At 47.1% G+C, this 25697-nt stretch overlaps 1 protein-coding gene and 1 non-coding gene across 3 annotated transcripts in view; both read right to left on the bottom strand.

The window, feature by feature from the left end:
• Window positions 1-18979, bottom strand: part of UPF1 (UPF1 RNA helicase and ATPase) — a 32113-nt gene extending 13134 nt beyond the window's left edge. The window contains exons 1-8 of one of the 2 annotated variants that reach the window (XM_039867925.1): window positions 18467-18979; window positions 6849-6991; window positions 5315-5404; window positions 3001-3168; window positions 2448-2628; window positions 1140-1301; window positions 407-524; window positions 160-258 (exon numbers count right to left, since the gene is read on the bottom strand). In XM_039867925.1, coding sequence (XP_039723859.1) covers window positions 160-258; window positions 407-524; window positions 1140-1301; window positions 2448-2628; window positions 3001-3168; window positions 5315-5404; window positions 6849-6991; window positions 18467-18697 — 1192 coding nt within the window. In that variant the 5' untranslated portion in view covers window positions 18698-18979. The remainder of the gene's footprint in view (window positions 1-159; window positions 259-406; window positions 525-1139; window positions 1302-2447; window positions 2629-3000; window positions 3169-5314; window positions 5405-6848; window positions 6992-18466) is intronic. The other variant, XM_039867926.1, reaches the window with a different exon arrangement.
• TRNAV-GAC (transfer RNA valine (anticodon GAC)) lies at window positions 9841-9913 on the bottom strand. The gene has a single exon. It is a non-coding gene; the product is annotated as a tRNA-Val (tRNA).
• Window positions 18980-25697: the final 6718 nt, after the last annotated feature.

Below are 25697 nucleotides of genomic sequence, written 5' to 3'. Positions count from 1 at the left end.
GAGCCCGCCTGAAGAAAGGACTCAGTGCTTTGAAATAAACACGACTCAAAGAGGCCCCTCCAGCTGTGGACAAACCCTTCACCCAAGGTCCCAGGACCAATCTTCATGGTGACCCCCACGCAGGTCTCCTTTGCAAGCCCTTCTTCACACAAAGGATACTATCAGGGACCTTGATGACATGGCCGATCCCTTTCCACAAGGGTGCTAGGTCCCCTTTGTATCGCAGGCATATCTCATCACCCTGCATGAGCCGCATATCTTCCAGGGAAAAGACAAGAAAGCCAGCATTTTCAACATGCTCTAAGGCTGCCACCATGAAGAGTTCAAATTAAGGGACACTTTACAGGGGCAAAACTAGGAATTTTATGCTACTTATGGTCACAAATATTTTAAAACTTAAAATCACCTCTTAACCAAATTATGACTAAATCCTCATTACCAGAGTCAGTCTTGGGCAAAGTGAAGTAGGCGATTCTCTTCTTGTTAAGGCCCAGGTCCCACCTGACTGTGATGTTATCTTGAGTCTGAGCACATGAAAAATAAGAGCCCTGTTAGCCTATGACACAGACATTGTCTGAACTCATGTGTTTGGGTTTCCACAGGCCTACAGCAACTTCATGAGCCATGATGTTGGGGTGCAGTGAGCAGCACTCAACAGCCTGAAACACCAACAAGGGCACCTCTGGGAGAGAAGCCATTAGGACCACCAGAACCCACACAAGACGACCAGGCCAGGATCCCGCAATCGATGTCGGCTCTCAGAGATCCTTGGAGGGAGAGAAGGAAGCTGACAGCTGAGGAAATGGCCCACGAGCCCTGGACTCTCACTTCTTAAGCACATTCTTCGTGGGACCAGCACAAGGAGTGCCCACTGCGTGCCTTCGATCCTTGGGTCTGAAGCTTGTGGCTGCGGGCAAAGGCTGCAAACCCAACTGCAAGGGACTTTTGTTGGATTTAGAATTAGCAAACACTCAGGCCAGTGTCTAGCTGAGTGACAGGGCATTTGTCCTCGATCCATGGCTCGTTCTCTCTAGGCGCTGGGCCTTGAACAGCATCGCAGCCTGCAGGGAAAGCCGCCCTCCCAGATCTCAGGAGAGATGTGTTAAAACGACCATACCCTCCTGCACACACCACATCACCTGGGACTCTTTGAGCTTCTTGTCATAGTCGGCCTCCAGCTTGACCAGAGGCCCGAATATGTTCTGGTACTGGTAGGCATCCTCATACCGCAAGAGGACATGCTGCGGCTCCTCATCCACCCCCGGCTTCTCTAGGTCCTCCAAGGTGGCAGAAGGATTCTCCTAGAAGATAAAGACCACACCAGGTTCATCACTGTTTCACTTGTGTATGAATTATATTTGAGCCCATGGGTCACTAGAGGGATGGGAGCACACTCATCATTTCTTGGAGCTGATGTTGGGCTGATGCAAAGAAGAGCGGTCGGCAGCCACTAGTGTCCACCCTGTGGGAGAGCCCCCATGTGGAGAAGTCCACACGGCACAGGGAGCTGGATGTCTGTCTCCTCGCACCTCAACTGCTGCTCCTAACACTCCCAATAGGGTTATACCAACAGGGTGAATCTTAGTGATGACACCCCAAATACACAGAGGACACACCTACACCATCAAATGGCTATGTCCTCCACAATTGCTTGGCCCTGAACTGGGAGGGTCGGCACTTTCCAGACCACTAGAAAGACCACTGGTTCCTCGTTCCTCTGGCTGTATGAACAGAAGGGGAGGCCCATCTCCCCATTTCCTCCTGATCCTACACTGCACCAACAGGGTGGTGTACTTTTCCCTGGCAGGGACAGAACAGTATCTGGGCTGTTTGGATATAAACAGAAATGATGAAATAATTGTGGCAACCTGAAGATGGAAGTGGAAAGGCTCCTTGCTACATGATGCCTGAAAAACATTTTGACTTGCATTCAAAATTCACATTTAAGATTTCTGGTTATATCGGTGTCTAATTAAAATTTCCAGTCTCTTTATTAAAACTTTAAAGTCTAAACAGCCAGAACCAAAGAAGGGCTTCCCAGGAGAACTGGGTCTGCAGGCAGGGTAACCCCCTACCACCTGCCCAGGGGAGTCACTCTTCCCTTCAGTCATCTGGCTGCTCTGGGCTGAGAGTCTCTGACCTTTAGGACTCCAACCCCTTTCCCACTGAATGCTCACCCCCAGCCTGGTGTCGCCTAAGGTCAGACACAACACAGACCCAATGAGTTGTCTAAGTGCACTCACAGTTCTGTCTACTCAGGCCCCGTCTCCACATCCACCCACAGCTGTCCAGGGCCAGTTCCCATCAGGGCCCCTCCAGGCAGAGGCTACAGAGCCTCCCAGGAGTTCCTTCCCGGAATCTCCTATTTCTGAAGACACCAGCCCTCCCCACCCCTGGGGTCTACAGGAAACTGGTTGTTGAGGATTTGCATTCTCAGCAGGCCTCACCTTCCACAACTCCTCTAGTTTGTTGATCTGCTGAGCGGTTATTTGCCGAGCCCGCAGCTGCTCCTGCTCTGAAGGGATCTTGACCAGCCAAGACAGGAAGCAGCGGTCCTGGATCAGGGGCTGCCATTGCGAGCTGTCCCAGTTGATGTCCTTGAGGCTGCTCTGACTGGCACAAGGCTGCCTGTAAGAAGCCCCGAGAGCAAGAGCATTCAGATGAGGATGACCTCTGCCCCAAAGCTTACCTTTCACCCTGAGGCGCCGGTCCCTGCATTTTATTGTGATCACGTTACCTTTGCATTGTTAGTAATAAATCACATCTCCCACACATTTGAGCTCTGAATTCTTAAAACTCAGAACAGACTTTGGTTTTACAGAATTGTTTTTATGATTTAACGAGAACACACCCCAAGAGTTACTTGACATTCCCAGCTCTCCAACAAGCCCTAATCCCCAAACGTCCTCACACCTTGCTGGTCAGCAGAAACTCTTTTAAAGCATGTTAAAGTTCCACTGAGTCAGAGCTAGCCCGCCGGGGAAATCAAGGCACCCTCACCTGCACAGCAGCACTACCACCGAGTCAGCCTTAGCAGGGATGAAGCCAAGGAGGAAGACGTTGCGGCAGCCACAATTGTAACACTCCAGGACCGTCTCCCCCAGGGGCCCATCTTTGTGCAAAGTCACCTCTTTGCATTTTGCCCTCACAAGGTGATTTACAATGTGGCTGAAACCAGGAAATGATAAATAGTTAACACCCGAGGTTTGGCTTTTCACCACTTCCAATTCTTGAGCCCCCCATTAAAAGTTCCGGTACCGTTCACGGTCCATTAGCAGGGGCGGTCACACCTCATCCATCTGGCATCCCAGGGGACCAGCCTGCCCCAGAACTGGCTCCCCACTGAGCGCAAAAATCAACCCAACTTGAAACATTTTTAAGGAAAACTTTCCTAACATGTTTCACATGGTTTCTGCCTTTTTTCTTCTTTCAGTTCTTGCTTTCTTAAATACAACTTATCAGGCTTCACTGGATCTATGGCTGCAGCCCCGGCCGCTGCCCTTTTCCCAGCTCCTCTCACTCCTTGTGGCTTCTCTGTTGCTTCTTTCAAAGTAACTTCTCAAGGACCCTGTGCTGGCTGCCAGGAGCAACTGCTCCTCCTAATTTGCTGCAGGCCAGGAAACTTGATAAGCACATGTATTAGAAACATGAGGACAATAAAAAACTGAGTAGTGGGGCTCAGGGTTACTCTCAGGAAGCACAAGGCTGACATTGAACCCTCTGAAACCTCGACATCTCGGCGTGGTCAGGGCTCTACTGTTGTTCTCATTTTCAGGTCACAGCTCACCTAAACCAGGACCTCCTTATGCCAAGCCAGCCTTGCTGGGGCCCATGTGCAGTGCAGGCCCTGCCTCGGGCTCTCTATAGTCTGGCTGTGGGTTTGTTGGACACTCCTTGCTGCCACCCTCTCTTCCCCTCTGAAATCGCTTCTGTTGCAAGGTTCGGCTAAGACACCAATGTTCTAACCCTCTCTGGCTCCGCAAAACTCATCAGACCATCTAACCAACCACTGCCACTCTCGGCACTCCTCAAAGTCTCCCACTCCTCTCTAGAGCCACCATCACTAGGCATATTACCAGAACTAGCGGTTTCCTCTTGTTCTTTCTGTGCCTACCTCATCCCACTACACTGGCAGCTCTCTGAAGGCAATGGGCTGCCTATCATCTTTCACTTGGGCCTTGTGTAGAACATGCAACAATGGTTGACTGAGCCTGTTTTCTGTTAGAGGCCCTTCCCTCACTTCCCCAATCTTGGCTCTGCTGACCGGAAGCTGGAGTTGCCAACTAAGACAAGTTTTATTTAACTGCTTTTCCTATAGGAGAGGAGCTAATGCAAACATGGTAACACTTAAATTGCCCAGAACATTCAGAAAAGGAGACGCATGTCTCTTTTTGGTAACCCTGAAGATGCTTTTCCTTTGAAGTCTTTCAAAAACATCAGCCCCATTTCTGGCCTTTCTCAGAACTCCACATTTCACATCCCAACTCTCAGATGACCCGAAATCTAACCATTGTGTTCCCAGGCGGCACAATGGTGAGGCCCAGCCCTAGACTGCTGAAGGCACAGGAAGGGTGGGGGCTCTGTGCACATAAACCTGCTTATGGACTTTTGTCACTTCTCCAAAACATGAACTTCAGAAGATTCCACTTCCTTGCTGATGACCTGAAGCCCTGTCCCACTGAGACTCTGCTCTACTTCCTGTGGCAATGGAGACAGAAGCAGGGGCTGAGTAGTTCCAGTGCTCAAGCTAGACAGGTCAACTCTCCCCAGAATCTAAGCACTAGCACCACGCTGCTCTCACCAAACATAAGCATGGGCCCAGTCACAGATGCTGCTGATCAGCAGCAGGAGGGAACCCTGCTGTTGGGTCAACTTGATTTAATCTGACAATTCAGGATCTGGCCCGTTAGCCTCAGGACTACTCAGATGAGCTCAGGCCTAAGGGAGCCTTCTCGGGAAGTAGCTCATGGATGCCCGTTACCATCTTGTAAACATACTCACCGGGCACCCTATAATGAAGATGAACGGGCATGCCAAGAGCTCATTTTGCAGAAAAATATAAATAAAAACTGGGAATGAGAATTAAGCCAACTCTACTTGCATAATAAAAAGAACCAGAGAATAAATCAAGGGTAAATACATTAAGGCATTCACACACTACCATCTGTTTTAAGTTAAACCCGTCACAGAGGAGGGAAAAACCCAGGTTTGTTAGTGCGATTTTATGTTGTGCTTTGCTTCAGTATTTCCATAATTTACACACACAAATCTGAGCACAGCCTGATTAAAGACACATGCTCAGCTTGATACCTACCTGCCAGAAGTATTTCCACGTCCGTTACAGAACCACTTCTTGCTGGTATTACAGTAAACCACGCAAGCAGGATCATGTATTCCACAGTAACTAAAAAAGTCAAAACAATAACAGTTAAAGCTGAAAGGTTGCTCTCTGGTTTTAATTTAGCAGAATGTAAAATTCTTTCCTCTTACAACATTTTTAAGTTTTTCATTAAACACATACTCAGACCCAATGATCCTACTAACAACATTCAATCATTTAACTGCATAGGGTTCCTGGCCTTGTGAATGCAGGAAGGGGATGAGTGCTGAAGAAACCCTTGGAGATGCTCCAGTAACAGCAGCAAAGCCCCTAGTGGGTGTGGGGGGGCGGCGGGGGGCGAGTGCCATTCGAGGTGCCAGGTGAGCCCCAAACCCCCAAGGTGTTGTATCACATGGCCTTATGTTTCAGGTACATGACTTAGCACATGGAAGGTGGGCTGTGACAACGCTGTATTCATGCTCCAGCAGAGGGCACCATTCTCTGAGAAAAGATTGGCTCAGACCTAGCAGCAGAGGGTTTGGAGCGTGGACTGACCTCAGCTCAAAAGGAGTACCTCAGGAGAGCCCCCGCACCTCCCCCCCCACATACTCCTTGGCCTCGTTTGTCTGAAAATCAACACACCAAAAACAAAAGCATTGGCTCCCCACAGAGTTCTGTATGTGTATGAAGCCAAGGCTCAGTCTCAAACCAGAGTGTGCTTTAGCCAAGAACCTTCCCCACAACACCCCACACGTGGGGACAGCAGGGAGGGCCAGGGGTTGTGCAGACTTCAACCAGCTGCAGCTTCACCAGGACCAAGGATAACTGTGTATATGACAGGAACACACTAATACATCACTATACATATGCAAAAATACTTGTAAATGAGAGCGAACAAAGCCAAAATAGTATAAATCTGTCCATAAAGCAGGAAAAGGGTTGCACTGTATCCTTCAGTGCCAGAGAGGCGGGTAGGGCTGATTTGAGACCCAGGCCAAAAGCTGCCCTGACTGGCCGAATACCCTAAGCAAGATCATTTCACCACTTTTGGTCTCAATTTCCTCATCTGCGTGTAACAAAAAAGCCAGAATAAGTCCAAATGGAAAAGATAGGTCCTGCTCTAGATGATAATTCCAAATTTGGTCAACATTCAAGTCTACCCACTGACTATTCAATTCCAATTTTTCAGGAATCTTGAATACATCAGAGGCAGACATTTTAAAGAATCCAACAGCAATCTCTCTGAAAGAGAAATCTTAGCTGATTTATTTACTCCATAAACCCAAATGCTCATCCAATGTTATGAGTTCTTTCTGGTGAGTGAGTGGGGCAGGTACTGGGAACACCCACAGGGCCTGAGGATGGCAGAGAGGGGAACCTTTCCCCCACCCACTGGGAGAATCAGAGATGACAGAGGGTGATGAGCTCACCCTCCTGCCCAGTCTTTGATTTTGGAGTGGCCTCTGTGAAGCCAGCAGACATACTCAAAATACAGAGGCTCTGGGACGCCCCCACTGTCAGCGCTCACCTGCAGGCATGTACTGGGAGGTCCTTTGTGTAATAAGTATCCTCTTCATCTTCTTCGAAGTTCAACTCGGCCAACAACTGGCTGGTCTTGGCCACACTGTCATCCACGGCCCCATTCTGCAGGATGCCTTCAGGTCCTCCGACCTACCGCAGAATAGCAGTTTCATCATGCAAGCCTGCTGCCTCCAGGCCTAGGACACATGGCTTCTCCCCAAGTGAGCAGCCACGGTGACCCTCCTATGAAGCACTGGCCTGCTTCTGCTTTGAGACAGTTGTGTCTTCTGTTTTGACTGTTCACACTCTCTCTATACCTATCAAACCTACCCAGTCCAAAACAGGGCCCTGGTGGCCCCAGTCATCCACCCTGGCTCCTGTGCAGCCAGACTCAACCCTGTCTGCCCCAGAGCCACAACCACAACCAGGATTCAGAGGAAAATGCTTCTCATCACTGAGGGCCATAGGAGCAAGATGACTTTTTACAAACCAGTTAAGGTCTCCTCTGGGGAAAGTTGCACAATATCAGGCCGAAAGGCCTGGAATCCCACACAGTGAACGGTCCTCCCAAAGCCTAAGCACTGGAAGCCAAGGTCACGACTCCTGGAGATGTCGAAGAGCAGTTCCTTCCTCATTCGACAGACTTCCTCCACAGCCAGTCCCCTCTCCAAAAAGCAGCCTTTCTTGATCATGAATTATAAATTGAATGTTAGGATAACCTTCTGAATTCAGGCAAAAATCTTACTAAATATATTACCTTTTATGTTACAAGAGCAAAAAACACAAACAGGCAACTTTAAGTAACTAAGCCATGAATTTCACAGGCACTTCTGCTGAGCTAAACATCCATTCAAGGAGCGCATGGAGACTCGGCTCACCTGAGAGGAACAAGCATCCTAATGCCAACCCCCAGGAATCTCAGATAGCAGTCAATAGTTTGTCATCTCTTGCCATGGGCCACAGCCCACACAAGGCTGGATCAGGCAGCAGGAGCATCCTGTGGTGATGAGGCACAGGAGCAGTGATGGGAGCTCCAAGGCAGACAATGGCCCCACTCCCTTGCACAGACCCTGCCACTTAGAGCTGGGAGACCAAAAACCAGAGCCATGCCATGAGTAGCCCACTCAGGCCAGTGCAGCCTGAGCCAGCAGTGCCCACAGGGACTTTCCCTATCCACTGCTCCAGCCAGGTCACTTGTATAAACCTAAGGACAGTGGTTCTCATGAGGGGGGGATCCTGGATATTGCAAAGGTACCTTTGCAGTGTCAGGAAGTAAGCATTTTGTCACAGAACACTTATGTCTGTAATGGTCTCAGCCCAGATCAGAACCCACTCACTTCACAGTGTCTGCCACCACATTAATATGCTCTTTACAGGAAGGCAACCACCAGATTAATTACAAGAAAAATGTATGCTTTGTTTGAAAAGTTTCTTTTCAAAAAGTAAAAATCAAAATCAACTTTTGGATTTCAATGCATAGACAGTGTGCTATAACATCACCACAAGCACCTCTTGGTGAATTCCTGATCTCTTTTTTAAAAAAAATTTAGTAAAATTCATATAAAATGTACCATCTTAACCATTTTTAGGTGAACAGTTAGGGGGCATTAAGTACATTCACACCTGTGTGCAACCATAACCACCATCCATCACGAGAACTCCACAAAACCTCACGTAAGTGGAATCACACAGTATTTGTCCTTTTGTCTGGCTTATTTCACTTAGCATAACACCTTCGAGGTTCATCCATGCTGTAGCATTTGTCAGGATTTCCTTCCTTTTTAAGGCTGAATAATATTCCACTGCATAGATTTATGACATTTTGTTTATCTAGCCATGTTGTCAGCGGACACTTGGGTTGCTTCCACCTTTTGGCTGCTATGAATTATCTTGCTATGAACACAAATACAAATACAAATATCTTTTAAGAGGCCCTGCTTTCATTTCTTTTGGATATATACCCAGAAGTGGAGTTGCTGGGTCATATGGTCATTTTATGTTTAACTTTTTGAAGAATCACCAGACTGTTTTCCTCAGTAGGTGCACCATTTTACATTCTCACCAACAATGGTTCTTCATCAACACCTGTTGTAATCTTTTTTTCTTTTTAAACAGCCATCCCAAAGGATGTGAGGTAGTATCTCACTGTGGGGTGTTTTGTTTTTTTTTTAATCTCACTGTGGTTTTGATTTTAATTTCCATGATAATGAACATCTTTTCATGTGCTTGTTGGTCATTTGTATATCCTGCTTGGAGCAATGTCTATTCAAGTCCTTTGCCCATTTTTAACTTGGCTGTTAAAAAATTTTAATAGTGACTTGTGCTTTGTTTGAAATTTTGAATCTGGTTATCACTTCAAAGAGTCACCTCTTCATCTGGCAATGTTTCTTCTGACAAATGCAGTGGTAACACTGGTGTGAGGCTGCCAACCGGGCCGGCACTGCTGGCTCAGTTTCTCTTGGTGTGACTGTACCTAGGAACACATGTTGGTTGGCTTTCTGAAAGTGTGTAGCCAGGTTATGGCATCTGAATTTCACTTCATGGCAGTGAGGGGGCATATATATCATGCTATAGGAGAGGGCTGAGAAGGTGGTCTAGCATGGGATCAGCTTGTGGGCTACCTCTTGGGCTCAGAAGAGTATTTACATTTTTTAATGACTGGATTAAATAACTACTAATATCCTCAATTTTGCTTCTTCTTCTTTGAAGTCTAGAATATTTACTATCTAGTCCTTCAAGAAAACATTTTCTGACTCCTAGTCTAGAAGAACTCCTAAAATTGTACAATCTACCAGGTTGCATAATTTTTACATATAAAGAAAATATTCTTGGTGATAACAGAATCTTTTTTTTTTTTAATTTTTTAATTATTTATGCCTACAGCACCTAGTCTTCATAGGTGGTCTCCCACCCAAGCACTAACCAGGCCTGACCCTGCTTAGCTTCCAAGATCAGATATCGGGCTTGTTCAGAGTGGCATGGCCGTAGACCATAGACCATGGCTCCACTGGGGCACGAACCCAGGACTTTCTGCATGTCAAGCAGACGTGCTAACCGCTACACTACGGAACCAAGTCCAATATCAGAATCATTATTCTCCTGAAACATCAAAATTAGTACGTAGAATAAAAAAGTATACAACACCTGGGTGGTCTCATCCTACCCAATTCTGCCTAACACCTCACCTCCCCTCATCGTTGGGAGCCTGAGCAGCCTTGTGGTGACGCTGTCTAAACTATACTGATCCCTCCAGGCTTAATAAGGGACAGGAAATCTAAGTCCACTCTTGGAACTCCTGGGAGATAACAGAATATGGATCCAGGATGGGGTGGACTCTCTTCACCCCCACTAAAGCCAGGGAGGCTGGAGAGAGAAGTCCAAATTCCTCTAGGCCCAGTGACCCTGCAGCTGCCCCACAGGGGAGTATAGTGTGGCCCCCTCTCACTTGTGCACACACATACAAATGCACGTGCTCCCAGCTCCCATTTGGCCTCACTCCTGCCCAGCTGTGATCTGGCCACAACACAAACTGACCTCTATAGCTGGACTGGTAGTTTCTCCCTCTACTTTCTGTTAAGTTTTAAGATAACATTAATTTAAAAAATACATGTGACTTTAGAAACTATAATTACATGAGTTAAAGCACTAGAAAGTATTTGGCACAGAGAGGACTCACAGCCTATGTCAAGTGACATGACAGGAGTCTAGGGTGTCCTCATCTTCGGCCAGTATAAGACTAAGGTATTCCAAGGTCATCAACCTCTCACCCCCAGCCAGGACCTCTGGGTACTGCTGGGCTCAAGAGGTACAGGGCCTCCCTGCACCCACCGGTATCCCAAGCCCCTCCTCAGGCACCATGTCACTGGGGAAACAAGTTCCCTCTCCACCTGTGCTCTGGATACTCAGTATCTGAAGTCCATCTATGAGTTGCTGAGCTGATCAAGGCCTGTAGGGGTTTTCTGCCCAGAGACAGTTCCGTACAACCCACTACAGAACTCCCGACAGCGCACATCAGAGCAATAAGAAAGGAGATCACTTCACCTCACAGAGGAAAAGCATAAGCTCAAAAACTACCCCTCAATGTGCTGGAAAGAATTTTTGATCACAGACTTTTACTTCAGACTCCATATTGTCATACCACTCAGCATGAAATAGATCTTAGCACTCACTGTCCCTTAGCGTCTGGAAAGCAGGCTCCTGGTTCTACAGGTCTTGGTCCACAGGGCACCACCGCCCAGGGAGGCCACCCCTGATTTCATCTGAGGGGCCCCAGTGGGGCCACTATGCCTGTCCTGCTCCCTGCTATGACTCCAGCACCTAGAACTGAGCCCACACCCCAAGAGGCCCTCATATTATTGGTTAAAAGAACACATCTTCTCATCCAAAACACAAAAGCTGTAAAGGGACTCTTTATTCTTTTATCGCCAAGGTTTAAATATAAAAAAGAGTGAGAAATGGCCTTTCCCTCAGGGGTGGCGAGAGGCAGAAAGAGCTGCAGGGCCTCTGAGCCCTGCCTCAGGAAAAGGCTAAGAGAAGGTCCAGCCTCCCCCAACTTTTGGAAAAGTTTCAAACCTACATAAAGAAACCCTCAGCACCTAGATCCACCAATCACTCACATTTCACCATGCCTGCTCTCTCCCTCTTCCTCTGCACACACTTTTTATTTTCCTGATCCATTTCAGAGTGATGGGTTCCAGAACAAGGGCTTTCTCCCCACAACCACAATACAGGCATACCTTGTTTTATTGTTTTTCACAAATACTGCATTTTCTACAAATTGAAAGCAAGACTCCCAAGAGCAAAAAATTACAATTGGTTAAAAGCTCCAATAATGGTTAGCATTTTATAGCAATAAAGTATTTTTAAATTAAGATATGTGCATTGTCTTTTTAGACATAATGATTTTGCACACTTATTTAAGACTATAGTATACTGTAAACATAACTTTTATACACACTGGAAAACCAAAACATTCACGTGACGTGCTTCATTGCAGTGGATTGGAACCCCACCCGCAGTGCCTCCAAGGTGTGCCTGTACAGGCCTCATGCTCAAGAGCAATACTGATACAATACTGCTATCTAATACCCACAGGCACATTTCCCGAGTGTCCTAATAATGTCCTTTATGGTTGTTTAAATTCAAGGTCCAGCGAATGATCACACATTTTTGATGTCTCTTTAGCCTCCTCTAATGTATTAGTTTTAACCAATGTTTGACTTATGAAGGCGGCAACATCGCATGGTGCCACCGAACAAACAATGGGTTCTGGATAAAAAGAATCTGCCCTCGCTGACCCCTCTGCAACTTCCAAACCACACTCTGCTATGTGTCCCACTGAACACAGCTGGGTGTCATGGTCCTCTACAGGCTGGACTTTCTTGTATCACCGCAAGACCACCCCGCCACAGTGACTATCACAACTGCCCAGAATCTGCCTCTTCCAATCTCCATGCATGTCAGTTTGGTGGGGGCCTCTCCCAAGGCCTCTTGCCCCTCTCAATGCAGCACCTCCAAAGGGTCTGCTGAGCAGAACTACCCCAACTCATGCCTCCTCCATACAAGGGGAGTCCTGCCTCAGTCGGGGGGATCTTGGGCCCTGATAAAAACCAGATAGGAACTTGTGTCTGCTCCAGACAACTCCTTGTGAGGACTCTATGGCAACAGAATGCAGGATGAGCACATGCCCTGGAAGGAGAAGTGGCCTCCAAGACTGCCTTTGTACCATAATAAGTATGGTACATTCACTTGTGTGCACACAGGCAGACATCCAACCACAGCACCCTCTTCCTAAGCTTCCCTTCTAGCCATTGCCACACTCTGCTGGGTCTCCTGCCATATAAGAGCCCTTCCTCTCAAGTGAGGTCACAGCGCTCCTCAGTAGCTCCGCAAGGCTCCAAGATCCAGCCTAGACCCATCAGATTGGCACACCGGCTATAGTCTACACCCACTCTCCATGCCAAGCCCTATGCTGTACCCCGTGCCCACCCCTCCACCCAGTGGGCGCACCTTCCTGACAACTCAAGGACTACCACTCACAAAGGCTCTCCCTTTGCAGGGCAAACGACTCTTTCTTTTGAGCTCTCACCATCCCTAAGGCCAACCACAGTCTGGGCAGCACCTATCATTTCTAACAAAGCAGCTGCAGTTGGCAAAGGACTCACTCTGACCCCACAGCTTCCCAGAGCACAGCAAGCAGAACTGCTGAGAAGGCGGGAGTCAGGGACCAGGCTGAAGAGGCTGGCCTGACCACCTGCACAGAGGGGACAGAAGTAAAGACAGACCTGTGAGGGCTCCCAGGCCTCAGCTCCTGCCTCTGAACCCCAGTGAAAGGCCCAGCGCATGGGGCGGCACATCTCCCCAGTGTGTGACCAGGAGTCGTTGAGCCTGGGTCACCTAATTTCCCTATGTTACAGTTGTTGACAAAAGACTTCAAAGATTAGCAAGAGAAAAAAAGGAGGAAAGAAAAAGCAGTGTGAAGGAGAAATCGAAGGCAGCAAGTGACTATGGTAATGGTCAAACAGCCCTGTAAATTTACAAGAAAAACACTGACTTGCAAACTTATAAACAAGAAGGCTCTACGGTATGTGATCACAACTCAATGAAGCTACTAGAAACATGTCTTTTTGATTTGTGGGAACTAGACTGAGAGAGAACTCTGGTTTTTCATTAACACTGGTATTGTACTGGTGTTAATTTTCCCCCCAATCTTGCTGAATCCCAGTGAAGAAATGGATAGAATTGAGAAGTCATTTCCCTTACTCACCATTAAACGACATGTAAGCCCTCCCTTTGTCCTAAATGCTGGTAGAGTCCTCACCATTTGGAAATAAACCTGAGAAATCCAATAAGGGAAAAAGTGCTGGACCAACACTTGCTAGAGCTCCTGCATAGTTACCAGCTTATCTCCGATTTTCTCAAGATGTGCTTATATCAGAGCTGAACTGCATAACCACAAAACCAGATGAAAAAAGTCTGACTCAAATTTCAAACTCACCACTTTTAGGAACCCCTGGACTATATCAAACACTCCTCTTCATCATAAGCTACAGATAGGAAGCAGAAGAGGATTTGTTTCTCTGATGGTCAAGGATATGTGAGGACAGTCTTCCATGAATTCTGATGGCGGTAGGAGTATGGTTTTGAAGACTAGGTAACAACTCTTTATCCAAGTACCTTACCACTTGAAAAGGAAAAAGCCTAAGTTTGTGTACACAGGATTACAACTGAGGAAGAGCCTTTGTGTATCGGTGGCCTGTTGAGGGTCATCGGGCTGTTTCCAGTCTGGGGCTCTCGTGAACAAAGTTGCTGTTAACACTCAGAGCAGCCCCACATTTGGGTAACTGCCTTGTTTCTCTGCTGGACCACAGAACTCTGGGTGACTGTTCCACCACCAAGGTAAGAAAGTTCAAAGTGGCATTTCCAGCCTTTTTAAAAAATGGAGCTACTCAAGTGGTCAATGTTATCTCCATAATCCAATGAACACATCCATCACCCCCAACCAAGTCCCCTGGTGCCCTTTGTCATCTCTCTTTCCATTTTTTCCTCCCTTCCCCCCAGCACAGATCTGCTTTCTATTACTGTAATTTAACTAGCAGTTCCTAGAGCTTTAAAGAAACGGAATCAGTCCCCGATTTACAACTTTTCAACTTTATGATGGTGTGAAAGCGATATGCATTCAGTAGAACCCATACTTTGAAGTTTGATATTTTCCTGGGCTAGCAGTATGTGGGTATGATACTCTTGTGATGCTGGGCAGCGGCACTGAGATGATTTTGCCCAACTGCAAGCTAATGTAAGTGTTCTGAGCACGTTTAAGGTAGGCTAGGGTAAACTATGACATTCAATAGATTAGGTGTATTACATGCATTTTTGACAAGATATTTTCAACTTACAACAGGTTTAATCGGGACATAATCCTATCATAAGTCAAGGAGCATTTATAAGTGATTCTTTCACTCAGTGTAATTATTCTGAGATGCAGCCACATTTTTGCATATATCAACAGTTCATTCCCTTTTATGCCTGGGTGGTATTCCCAACTCTTAAGATTTTCACCGTAATTCCAGTGTTTTGAGGAAACATGATTGTAGCAAAAGTCAAGAGGAAATATTCCAACTAGACAGACCAGAAGGGTTGTAACACCAACTATTATGCAAAGGACTTCTGAAATTACCTTTCCCAGCACTCTGAGGCTCAGGGTCAAAAAGGGCCTAGGAAAGGGTCAGATGCTTAAAAGAAAACTGTCCTTCTATCTTAAGGACACTTGACAGGACTGTCAGCACTTTTCATCCCAGGATCTTGAAGAATTTGATAAATATAAGTTTTATTTTACAAACAAGAAACAGAGTGTTATTTGAACCAACTCAAGAGATCAGCAAGAACCACCCCTGCCTGCTGTTCTCTCCCTTGTTGGGATATATATTCTGTTTCTAAACATATTTTCAGGTAAAACCAACTGTGCAAAACCAGCAGTCAGGACTGATGATACCCAAAGTGGCCGCATGCTGAAAAATAGTCTGGCAACTCCTGGAAAGGTTACGCAGTTACCACACGACCAGCAGACATACATATACAATGAAACTTGTACACGAATGTTGAGAGCAGCACTATTCATAACAGGTAAAAGTGGAAGCAACCCAAATGTCCACCAAAAGACGTGTGGATAAACAAAATGTGGTCTGTCCATACTGCGGAATATGAAGCAGTCATTAAAAAGAATGGAGTAGTTACATGTTATAATGTGGATGAACCTTGAAAACATGCTCCCTGAAAGAAGCCAGATACAAAAGGCCACATACCACATGATTCCATTATATGAAATGTCCAGAGTACGTAAATCCAGAGATAATAAGATTAGTGGTTGCATGGAGTTGGAGGACGGAGGACTGACAGGCTAAGGGGTTTAGGGTTTCTTTTTAGGGTGATAAAAATGTCCTATTATTAGGGTGATAAAAATGTCCTATGATTATGGTTGTGGCTGGTTGCACAACTCTGAATGTACTAAAAGCCACTGAATTGTACACTCTAAATGGACAAATTGTATGGTATGTAAATTCTATCTCAATAAATCTGGGAAACAAAACTGGCTGTACAGCACTTGCCACTTTACAACCACTCATCCAACAAGATCAAAACAAAAGGCATTCAGAATGGGAAATTTTTTTTAATCTCTCTGGAAGCCCCCCCATACAGTTGATTACCAGGGTTACCAACTCCTGGTCCGTGGACCAATACCAGTCCGTGGCCAGTTAGGAACCAGGCCGCACAGCAGGAAGTGAGCAGCAGGCTAGCGAGCGAAGCTTCATCTGTATTTGCAGCAGCTCCCCAGGGCTAGTATCACGGCCTCAGCTTCACCTTAGATCATTAGATTTTCATAGGAGCATCCATCCCTAATACCAAGAGTTGGGGACCGCTGGGTTACACAGCCAAGTCTGAAGACAAACAAGGAAAATCTTCCCAAATGCTGTGGCGGTTGTCAATGCCACTGATTGGAAATAATCAACTTTTTTCCACTTTCCAACACCCAAATTCAGGGCTTCCTCTTGTGACACAAAGAATATTACTCGCCTCTTCCCCAAATACAAATCCAAAGTTAGGCTACAGGTGGGTGGGTCATCAGGATTAACTAAAAGGAAGAACAGACTGATATCATCAGAGCTCAAGTGAACTCAATTGCAATATTTACCTCCAATGGAGACTTTTAATGCTTTTATGTTGTATAGCTCAGTGTTCAGATGCAGGAAAATAAATCGATTACTTCGTATGAAAGAGGACACGCCCTCAATTAATCACAAACACAAGGAACAAAACTAGAACCAGAGCTGCCCCAGGTTTGCTGTTGTGTACTGGCTACAGGTAAAAGAGGATTTGCAATAAAACAATTACCTGAGCTGCCACAGATTGTGGCACACTGCTTGATCAAGAGATCTTTATCCTCGGCCTTCTGGGCACGCTGGGCACAAGTTACAGACAGCACTATCTGGTCCATTCAGACATGAGTCCAAATTTCATGTATGTTTAAAAGTAACAAAACTAAAACTGCTTTGTCTCCATTTTACAACTGTGACAACAGAGAGGTCTACAGAGTCTGACTACAGGTATGAACACATGCTTCCAGCAGCTCATTCTTCTCTCCAGGCAAACTCTCCCCTCTCTTCCCTTCCTCCACCACGTGTAAATGAAACTGAAAAACATACACACTTACACACCTGTTCTCCCTAATGCCCCACCCATCAGGCTTCTATTTTTAAGGAATCTGGGGTCAGAATGACTCAAATGTTTTTTGCTTCTATTAGGGGCTAAAAGAAATCTCAAGTGGGTGGTCTACCCACAGGAGTGACTCAACCCAACTAGACTCCCAACCAGAACACAACCCCCATCCCTCAAGACAGAGTCTGAGCTCACTCTGGGAGAGGATAGGGTGCCTCCCCTAGTCCAGACAGTGTGTCCTCACGTCAATGGGACACCTGTGGCAAGGTGAGCTTTGTACCTCCCCCCTGGTTAAGAATTAAGGAAAATAAACCTGAAGGATGTACCAGGCACAGGGAAACCTGGTGAATGGAATCTGAGATTCAGAGGATGATGGTGACGTTTCCCAGGACTTTAACCAACCCCTTCTCCCACCCCCTGGGCAGGAACCCAGGTCAGAGAAGTATACACTTGATAACTTCTCACAACCCAAACCTAAATTTAAAATACCTAAGCAGCTTTCGCTAAACGTTCACTTCATTAAAAACAAAAGTTTCCGATGTGGCAGACCCATTTATGTAAAATCCACCACCACTGCCTTCTGGAGGAACAAACTCAAACCTAACTTTTCCAAGGCAGGGCTGGGGGTTACGTAACAGGTCAGTTTCAGCAACAGGCAATGCAAGAAGGAAAAACAAAACGCAACCTGCCTCTTGAATCTCAAACGCCAAGCCAGTGTGGGGTTCTTTCCTTCCACTGGAGGCAAAAATTCCCTTTCTGCTCCAGGAGCCTCGCTCCCCAGAGTCCCTGGGCCTAGGGAAATTTGACCCCGAGGTTCGGGGCGGGGGGTGCGGTGGGGCGGAGGGGAGGGTGCCGGATGACTGCGACCACAGGCTGGAGGTAGGGCAGGGCTCCCGCTCGGCCAGAACCGGGACCAGGACAAATCCTCCAGACCATGCTGGAGAGTAACTCGGAGACAGGTCACCCCTGACCTGGCCTGAGACGAACCTTGGGCGGGTCACCTCGGACATACTCAGAAGGAGACTTAGGCAAGTCATCTAAGATCTGGTCCGAGCTAGACCCAGACCTGACCTTAGGGAGACTCAAGGCAGATCACCCAGACTCGACCAGAGTGGGACCGGAGGAGGTTTGCCCTGCGCCCAGTCGGTGTGTGGGAACCGGGACAGGTTAGTCTGAATCTGGCCAGAGTGGGGGTCCCGAGACAGGTTACTCCAGGCTCGGCGGAGTGGGAAACACGGGACGGGTCAGCCCAGGACTAGCCAGAGTGAAGGACCTGAGACAAGTTATCCGGATCTGGCCAGAATGGGGGACCCGGAACAGGTTACATCAAGGCCAGCCGGAGTCGGGGAGCCGGGACAGGTCCCCGGGCGCCGAGGCCCGGCCCGGCTTCCGGCGCCGCCATGTGCCGCTCACCTGCGCGTCGAGCTGTCCGGCCGCAACTCCTGCGCCTGCACCGACCGGGCCCCCTGGGCCGCCACCCCCAGGACCGCCAGGGCCGCCGGGGGGCGTCTGCGTCTGGCTGGGGAGAGTGAAGTCGGTGAACTCAAACTCAGAGCCCTGCGTGTCTGCGCCGAGCAGCTCCGTCTCCTCGGTGTCCAGGAAAGTGAGCGTCTGCGAGCTGGGCCCGTACGCCTCCACGCTCATGGTTCCGCCGCTCAGGACCCGCAGGCCGGCTCCGCGCCGCACTCGAGCCCGCCGCCGCGCTGAGGCCTAGGCCGCAGGCCTTGGGAAGCCGTCGCCGCCGCGCCCGCACTCCTGGACCGGACCGAAACGCCCACCGCGGCACGAGTCGGGCCGAGAACCGCGAGCCGAGTCGCCGCCTCCGCCTCCGAGCCCCTCACTATCGCCACTCGGCTCGTAGCCGACCGCCGCTCTCAAGCCCCGGCAGGAACCGCCGCTGCTGTTGCCGCCGCCGTGCGCGTGCGCGAGCCCGACGCCGGCGCAGGTGCGCGTGCGCGAGCCCGACGTCGGCGCAAGCGCGCGCGCTCCTCTCGAACGCCTCTAACCGCGCCTGAACGCCCAGGGCCGAGCGGGCCGACAGGACGCGCATCGCGCACGCGCAGGGGGCGGTACTAACAAACGGCCGTCGCGGCGGTGGCGGCAAGAACACGTGGTCCGGACCCAACCGCTGTTCAGCGGTTCCCTGGCGGCGGGCGGTGAGGTTGTGGTGGTTCGCCCTTCTAGGGTTAATTGAGCACTAACTGAATTCCCTACGTAGGTGGAGCTGGGAAGGCTTGACGGGGACTGTGCATCCCTATCTCTCAGAGAGGCCCCCTGTGCTTGTTTCCCCACTGTTGAGTAGGGATGCCTGAACAAAATAGGTGCTCAGTCTGCCTTGGTTGAATAAAAGAGCCTGGCGCGCAGAAATGGTGTTTGCTGCTGATTCGGACAATATTATTATTCAGAAGCAGTATATAGCAAAGCTATTGTGACCACTTGCTCTGGAGTGAAATGTAGACCTGGCCACCTACCGGCTGTGTGAATTTGTACAAGTGACTTCTCTGAACCTCGAGTTTCACGGGAAAGGGAAATAGTAACCATTAGGATGGGATGAAGAATAAATGAGCTACTAGTCACCCCCTTTATAAAGTTCCACGTGGACAGGGATTGGCTTTCTTCATCACAGGGTCTTACCCATGCAGAGAATAATGCCTACACACTGTAGGTATTCAGTAAAAAGTCTAAGTTCAGCCCCTGGTTTATGAGTCTTAATCTCCTTAAATTCCGAGACTCAGCTTCCTTTTTTGTAAAATATCTTGGAGAATCCCCCACTTCCCTTTCTGTCTTAATATTCTGGGGCTCTCTATAAATGCTTGAAGTCAATTCAAAGGGCTCCTGGTTTGTTCCTGATCCTGCATGTTTCCTCATTTTCCAGTATTCCTGTCACAACATGATAAGAGGTTCCTTCTTCCTTCACATCTTTCCTGTCCTATGCGCTGAAGTATAGGGGTGTAGGAAATGAATAATTAGTTCTCCCCTCTCCAGGAAGACAGTTTAAGGGGAGAAATCCCAACAAGCCAACAGATGGTTTCAATAAAATCCAAAGCCCATCCAGTCACCTCAGGTGCCTCAGGAGGGAGCCCCGCCCCAGAAAGTGGTCTGGACCAGCTGACCCCTAGGACCCAATGACGTGGTAGCCAGGATTCCAGACCCATTCCTTAGCCTTCCTTTTCCTGTCATCCCAAGATTTTCCTCTCTCTTTCTCTGATGGAGCCCTCTTCATAGCCAGTATTGCTTGTAATTGTGATTAAATTATTGTCGGTAGTGATTATTTGTCTAATGGACACCAAATTTTGTAGTGGATGCTGTGGGTGCCCTACCTAGACCTTTTTTACTGGCTGGTGCTCCCCTACGCCAGCTGCTACAAGTATTGGCAGCTAATGGCTCACAGCAACTCCTTGTGAATTGCCCTTCACCAAACTGCCTCAGCAGGTAGGTCATGCTCCCTCCAAAACATACAAATTCTAGGGAAGTCCACACCAAAGACTGAATGGTATCGGGCACAAGAGGTTGGACCGCTTGCATCAAAGTTGGACGACTCTAGTGGTCGTTGAAGCTCCAGGCCTTCCCCATCGCCCAGATCGGACTGAGGCTTGACTCTAGCTGAGCCCACTTCCTTGCCTGCTTCTTGCCTAACCTGTCTTTCGTCCCTTATTCCCTCGCACATTTCCCTTAAACTCACACAACCCTGCATCTCCATCTCAGGCTCTGCTTCTAGAAAACCCAATCCAAGCCAAGGTAGAAGCCAGCTCTCTGAGAGCAGGAACTATGTTAGTCTTGTTTACTGGTCGTATGGCCAAGGCCTGGCACAATAGTGAGCATACGATAGGTGCTCAATAAATGTTTTAGGGGACAACTCATGAGCCCTTGTCACTGCTTGGGGAAAACAAGGAAGAGTCCTGTTACCCATGTTTATAGGTTGAAGAGATGACTAAAAGGATAGTCACATTTTGTCAAAATCTTCCATTCCCAGTCATCTCTGGCATATTTCTCTCACAACCCTTTCCAGAGATGGCTACCATGACAAAGACTGACACCATCACATGCTAGTGAGGACAGGGAGGAACTGGAACTCTTGTCTTGGTTTGCTGGACATGCAAACCAGTGCAGCCACTTGGAAAGGCAATTTGATAATTTCGTCAAAAGTTAAATGTTCATCCACCATGGGAGCCAGCCTTTCCCCTCCTCGGTATAAACTGGAGAGAAATGAAAGCAGATCTTGTACTTGAATATTCACAGCAGCTTTATTTGCAATCGTTCAAAACAGAAAACAACCAGAAATGTCCATCATCAGGAAAATAGATGAACACACAACGAAACACTTCTCGTCAATGAAAAAGTATGAATCACCAACACTTGAAACAACACGGATGTACCTCCAAGGCACCACGCTAGTGAAAGAAGTCAGACCCAAAAGGCTACATACAGCAAGATTTCATTTATATGCAATTCTAGAAAGTGAAAATTAATTAATGTAAACATACAAAAAACAGGTCAGAAGTTGCCTAGGGAGAGGCTGGAGGGAGAAACGACAAAGGCAGGAGGAAACATTTGGGACAATAGCTGTGTTCACTGTCTTGATCAAGGTAATGGTTTCACAGGTGTAGACATATGTCAAACACATCAAATTGTACACGTTAAATATGTATAGTTTTTGGTATCTCGATTACAACTCAGTAATACTGTTTAAAAAAGTAATGTCCGTGACAGTATTATTTGAAAAATATATATGTGTGTAATAAAAATATAACAAAGGAATTCAAAGCTGGGGTTCACAGATCCTAGTACACACATGTGCACGACATCACTAGTCACAATAGCCAAAAAGATAGAAACAATCTAAATGTCCATCAGCTGATGAATGGATAGACAAAATATGGTCTACCCACACAATGGAATATTATTCAGCCATGAAAAGGAATGAAGTACTGACACATGCCCCAACATGAATGAACCTTGAAAACATCATGCTGAGTGAAAGAAGCCAGATGCTAAAAACCACAGTGAATAATACCATTTATACAAAATGTCCAGAACAGGCAAATCTACAGCGACAGAAAGCAGATTATAGGTCACCAGGGGCTGAAGAAGGGGGAAATGGGGAGTTATTGCTTAATGGATACTGGATTTCTGTTTAGGGCAATGAGAAATTTGGAAGTAGATAATGGTGATGGTTGCACGACATTTGGTGAATGTACTTAAAGCCACTGAATTCTACAGTTAAAATGGAGGATTTTATGTTATATATTTTACCAAAATAAAAGTTTTAAAAAATAAAATTCAATTAAAACAAAAAATATAACACATGACTATATTCTAACCACATAGGATAGACCTTTGCTAAGTTTGGGTTAACTAGAGCAGGTATGGATTCACATGCTCTCCCTATCATCAGCTCAAATGTCTTGACCTCTCTGTGACTCACCTGTGAAATGGGATTCCAGTGGCCCCAACACCCCACAGTGTGTTATGTGAAGAGCTTAAGGCAGCACCTGGCCACCAGCCATCAAGCACCAGCTCTTTATAAATGTTCAGTCTTCTTTACTTTGTCTATGTTTTAACAATTCTTCATTAAAATTTAAAAAACAAAACTAAAAACACTAAAAATATATTTCAGACCATGTGAAGTCCCTTGGGCCTCCACCACAGGTGTGTCTGCCTCAGTCCAGGTAAATCTTGACTAATCCTAGGCCCATCCCACTTGGTGACTTAAGCCAGCTTGAATTCAATTGCCAGTCCTGAATTAACAACTCTGCCCCACGTGCTGGCCCAGCTCCTCCTCGAGTTACATGCCAGTCCCTGAGTCCAGGAAAATGGAATTCTTCTCTTGTACCAAGAGAGGTCCCTCAAGAGTAAGCAGCCCGTGGCTGCCTCAGGGAAATTCCATGACTTTGGGAAAAGGACGTTTAGGATCCCGCAGCTGCTTCCCCTAGGCTGGCCACTAGCCTCCTTAAAACCCTCTGTTGGGCTCCCAGCTCCCACAGATTGGCCCTTGTAACCCCACCCTTGCTGAGAAGTGGCCAGTCCCACCGGACCATGGACTGGACCCTGTCTGGGGCTCCAGGAACAGTGGGTACTTGTAGGCTTTTGTGGGCCCCCCTCTGTGGCCCCATTCTTGCTTCAAAGGAGTCCCTTGTGAGACATGGATGTGTGGCCAAGGCTCCAGCGATGCTGGTGGGAAAAGAAAAATAGGCGTGTGTGTATATTTTATAGTCTTCTCTGCTCTCTGAACGGTTTCTTTGAAGGTGACGATAGGTCAAAGAAGGCCTTGGGTGGGGGGACAGCGGGCAGCCACCTTGATTCTAATTCAACCACAGGTTGCTTTTTCGGAGGACACGCTGGGGTGTCTGGAGAGGTGGGTTTTGGCCTGGCCTCAAAGCTCTGGCTCCTACAGAGACTCAAAGCTGCTACTGAGGGTGGCAGGGCTTTCTAGCATCTCCCAAAGGAAGACGGCCCCTGGGAACCCCTTTCATTCTCACACTAGGCTGTATGCTGGCATACATTTTGGGTGGAATTTCACTGTGGCTATTTTAGAAGATGTTGGGGTGTGAAACTAGCTTATTCCTCCCGGTGGGCTAGACTACATATCACTGTCCTCGATTCGCAGATAGCTATGTGGCCTCTTCTAGCAGGGAGATGGACAATAAACGAGTCATCAGAACTCAGTAACTGGTGTAGTGTGTTAGAAGTGACAAAAGGATTGAAAGAAAAATGGACCATGTTACACCCACTAGGATGGTCATAATCTAAAACGGAAAATAACAAGTGTTGTCAAGGATGTAGAGAAATCGGACCCCTCATACACTGCCAGTAGGAATGTAAAATGGAGCAGCCACTGTGGAAAACAGTCTGGCAGTTCCTCAAAAAGTTAAATATAGAGTGACCATGTGACTAAGAAATTCCACTTCTGGGTATATACCCCAAAGAATTGAAAGCAGGTTTTCAAAGAGATACTTGTACACGCATGTTCACAGCAGCTTTATTCACAATCACCAAAAGGTGGAAACAACCTAAATGCCCATCAACAGGTGAATGTATAAATAAAAAGTGGTTCATCTGCACAGTGGAATATTACTCATCCATAAAAAGTAATGAAGCGTTGACACACACTATGACCTTGAAAACGTGATGCTGAGTGAAAAGCCAAACATAAAAGTCACGCGTTGTATGATTCCAATGAGAGGAAATGTCCAGAACAGGTAAATCCATAGGGACAAAAAGTAGATTAGTGGTTGCTAGGGGCTGGGGACGGGGCGGAGGGGCCGGGATGGGGAGCAACTGCTTATCGTTACTTGGTTTCCTTCTATTTTTTGGCCATTGTGAATGATGCTGCTATGAACGTTGGTATACAAATATCTGTTTGAGTCTCTGCTTTCAATTCTTTTGGGGATATACCCAGAAATGGAATTGCTGGATCATACGGTAGTTCTATTTTCAATATTTTGAAGAAACTCCATACCGTTTTCCATAGTGGCTGCGCCACTTTACTTTCCCACCAACAGTGCACAAGGGTTCTAATAGCTCCATATCCACACTAGCATTTTTGTTTTCTGTTTTGGTTTTGTTGGTTTTTTTTATAGTAGCCATCCTAATGGTTGGGAGGTGATATCTCATTGTGGTTTTTATTTGCATTTCTCTGATGACTAGTCATGTGGAGTGGCAAATAAAATTTTAGAATATGCATAACCCAGGTAATATTTGGTATATACTTACCCTAAAACATTATTTTTTTTGCTTATCTGAATTCAAATTCCATTGGGCATTCTGTATTTTTGTTAACTTGTTTGTTTTTCATTGTGGTAAATTATATATAACATAAAATTTACCATTTTAACCATACTTAAGTGTACAAATTCATTGGCATCTAGTACATTCATAGTGTTATGCAACCACCACCTCTATCTATTTCCAGAACTTTTCCATCAGCTCTTCAAATAGAATGGGCATCTGTATTTTATCTGGCAGTCCTAGCTGTGGGGCACAATTGTAAATGCATATCCTTGTTCATCTCATGGGAATGTAAACTGTTTCTCATCCCTCTTTCTAATCAGAATAGCAAAGGACGCAGGGCCCAAACCAAAGGCCACGTGTGACATACCTGAGGCCTTGGTAATACACTCTGGCCAGGCCTCCCAGTCCATGCAGCAGCTGAATGGGACATCCATTTCATCAGGCCTGCTGCAATCCACGGTGATTCTCTAAGGCCCATCTTATGCCTACATGGCTGACCAGAGAATTAAACAGAGAAATTAGGGAACCCTTCTTACTTTAGGCCTTTGATGGTGGCCTAATCTCTGCAGATGTGATATAGTTACTGTTTCTGCTTGTGTTGGGGATGGGGACAGATTTAGAGATTTTCTATGGCCTTCCCCACTCTTGTATCCCACAGGCCAGAGACTCGATGGCTGGAGGAAGTTCCTACAACTTCTAAGTATATTCATTCTCATCAGCTCTAATTACACACTGCATGGTCTCAGGCAAGCTGCCTGGCCTCTACTTTCAGCCCTGTGACATGGAGGTAATGTGGAGCCCCCATCCACCCAATCTTGAACCCCGCCCGAAGACAAAACAGGTCCCACTTGTTCTGTGTCCACAGTAGCCGACACAGAGACCTTCACACAGAGACCGGCGCACAGTGGGAGTG

This window comes from Pteropus medius, unplaced genomic scaffold (genome assembly GCF_902729225.1).
Source record: "Pteropus medius unplaced genomic scaffold, Ma_sr-lr_union100, whole genome shotgun sequence".
Lineage (NCBI taxonomy): Eukaryota > Metazoa > Chordata > Mammalia > Chiroptera > Pteropodidae > Pteropus > Pteropus medius.
This window is presented reverse-complemented; position numbering and strand designations above follow the sequence as displayed.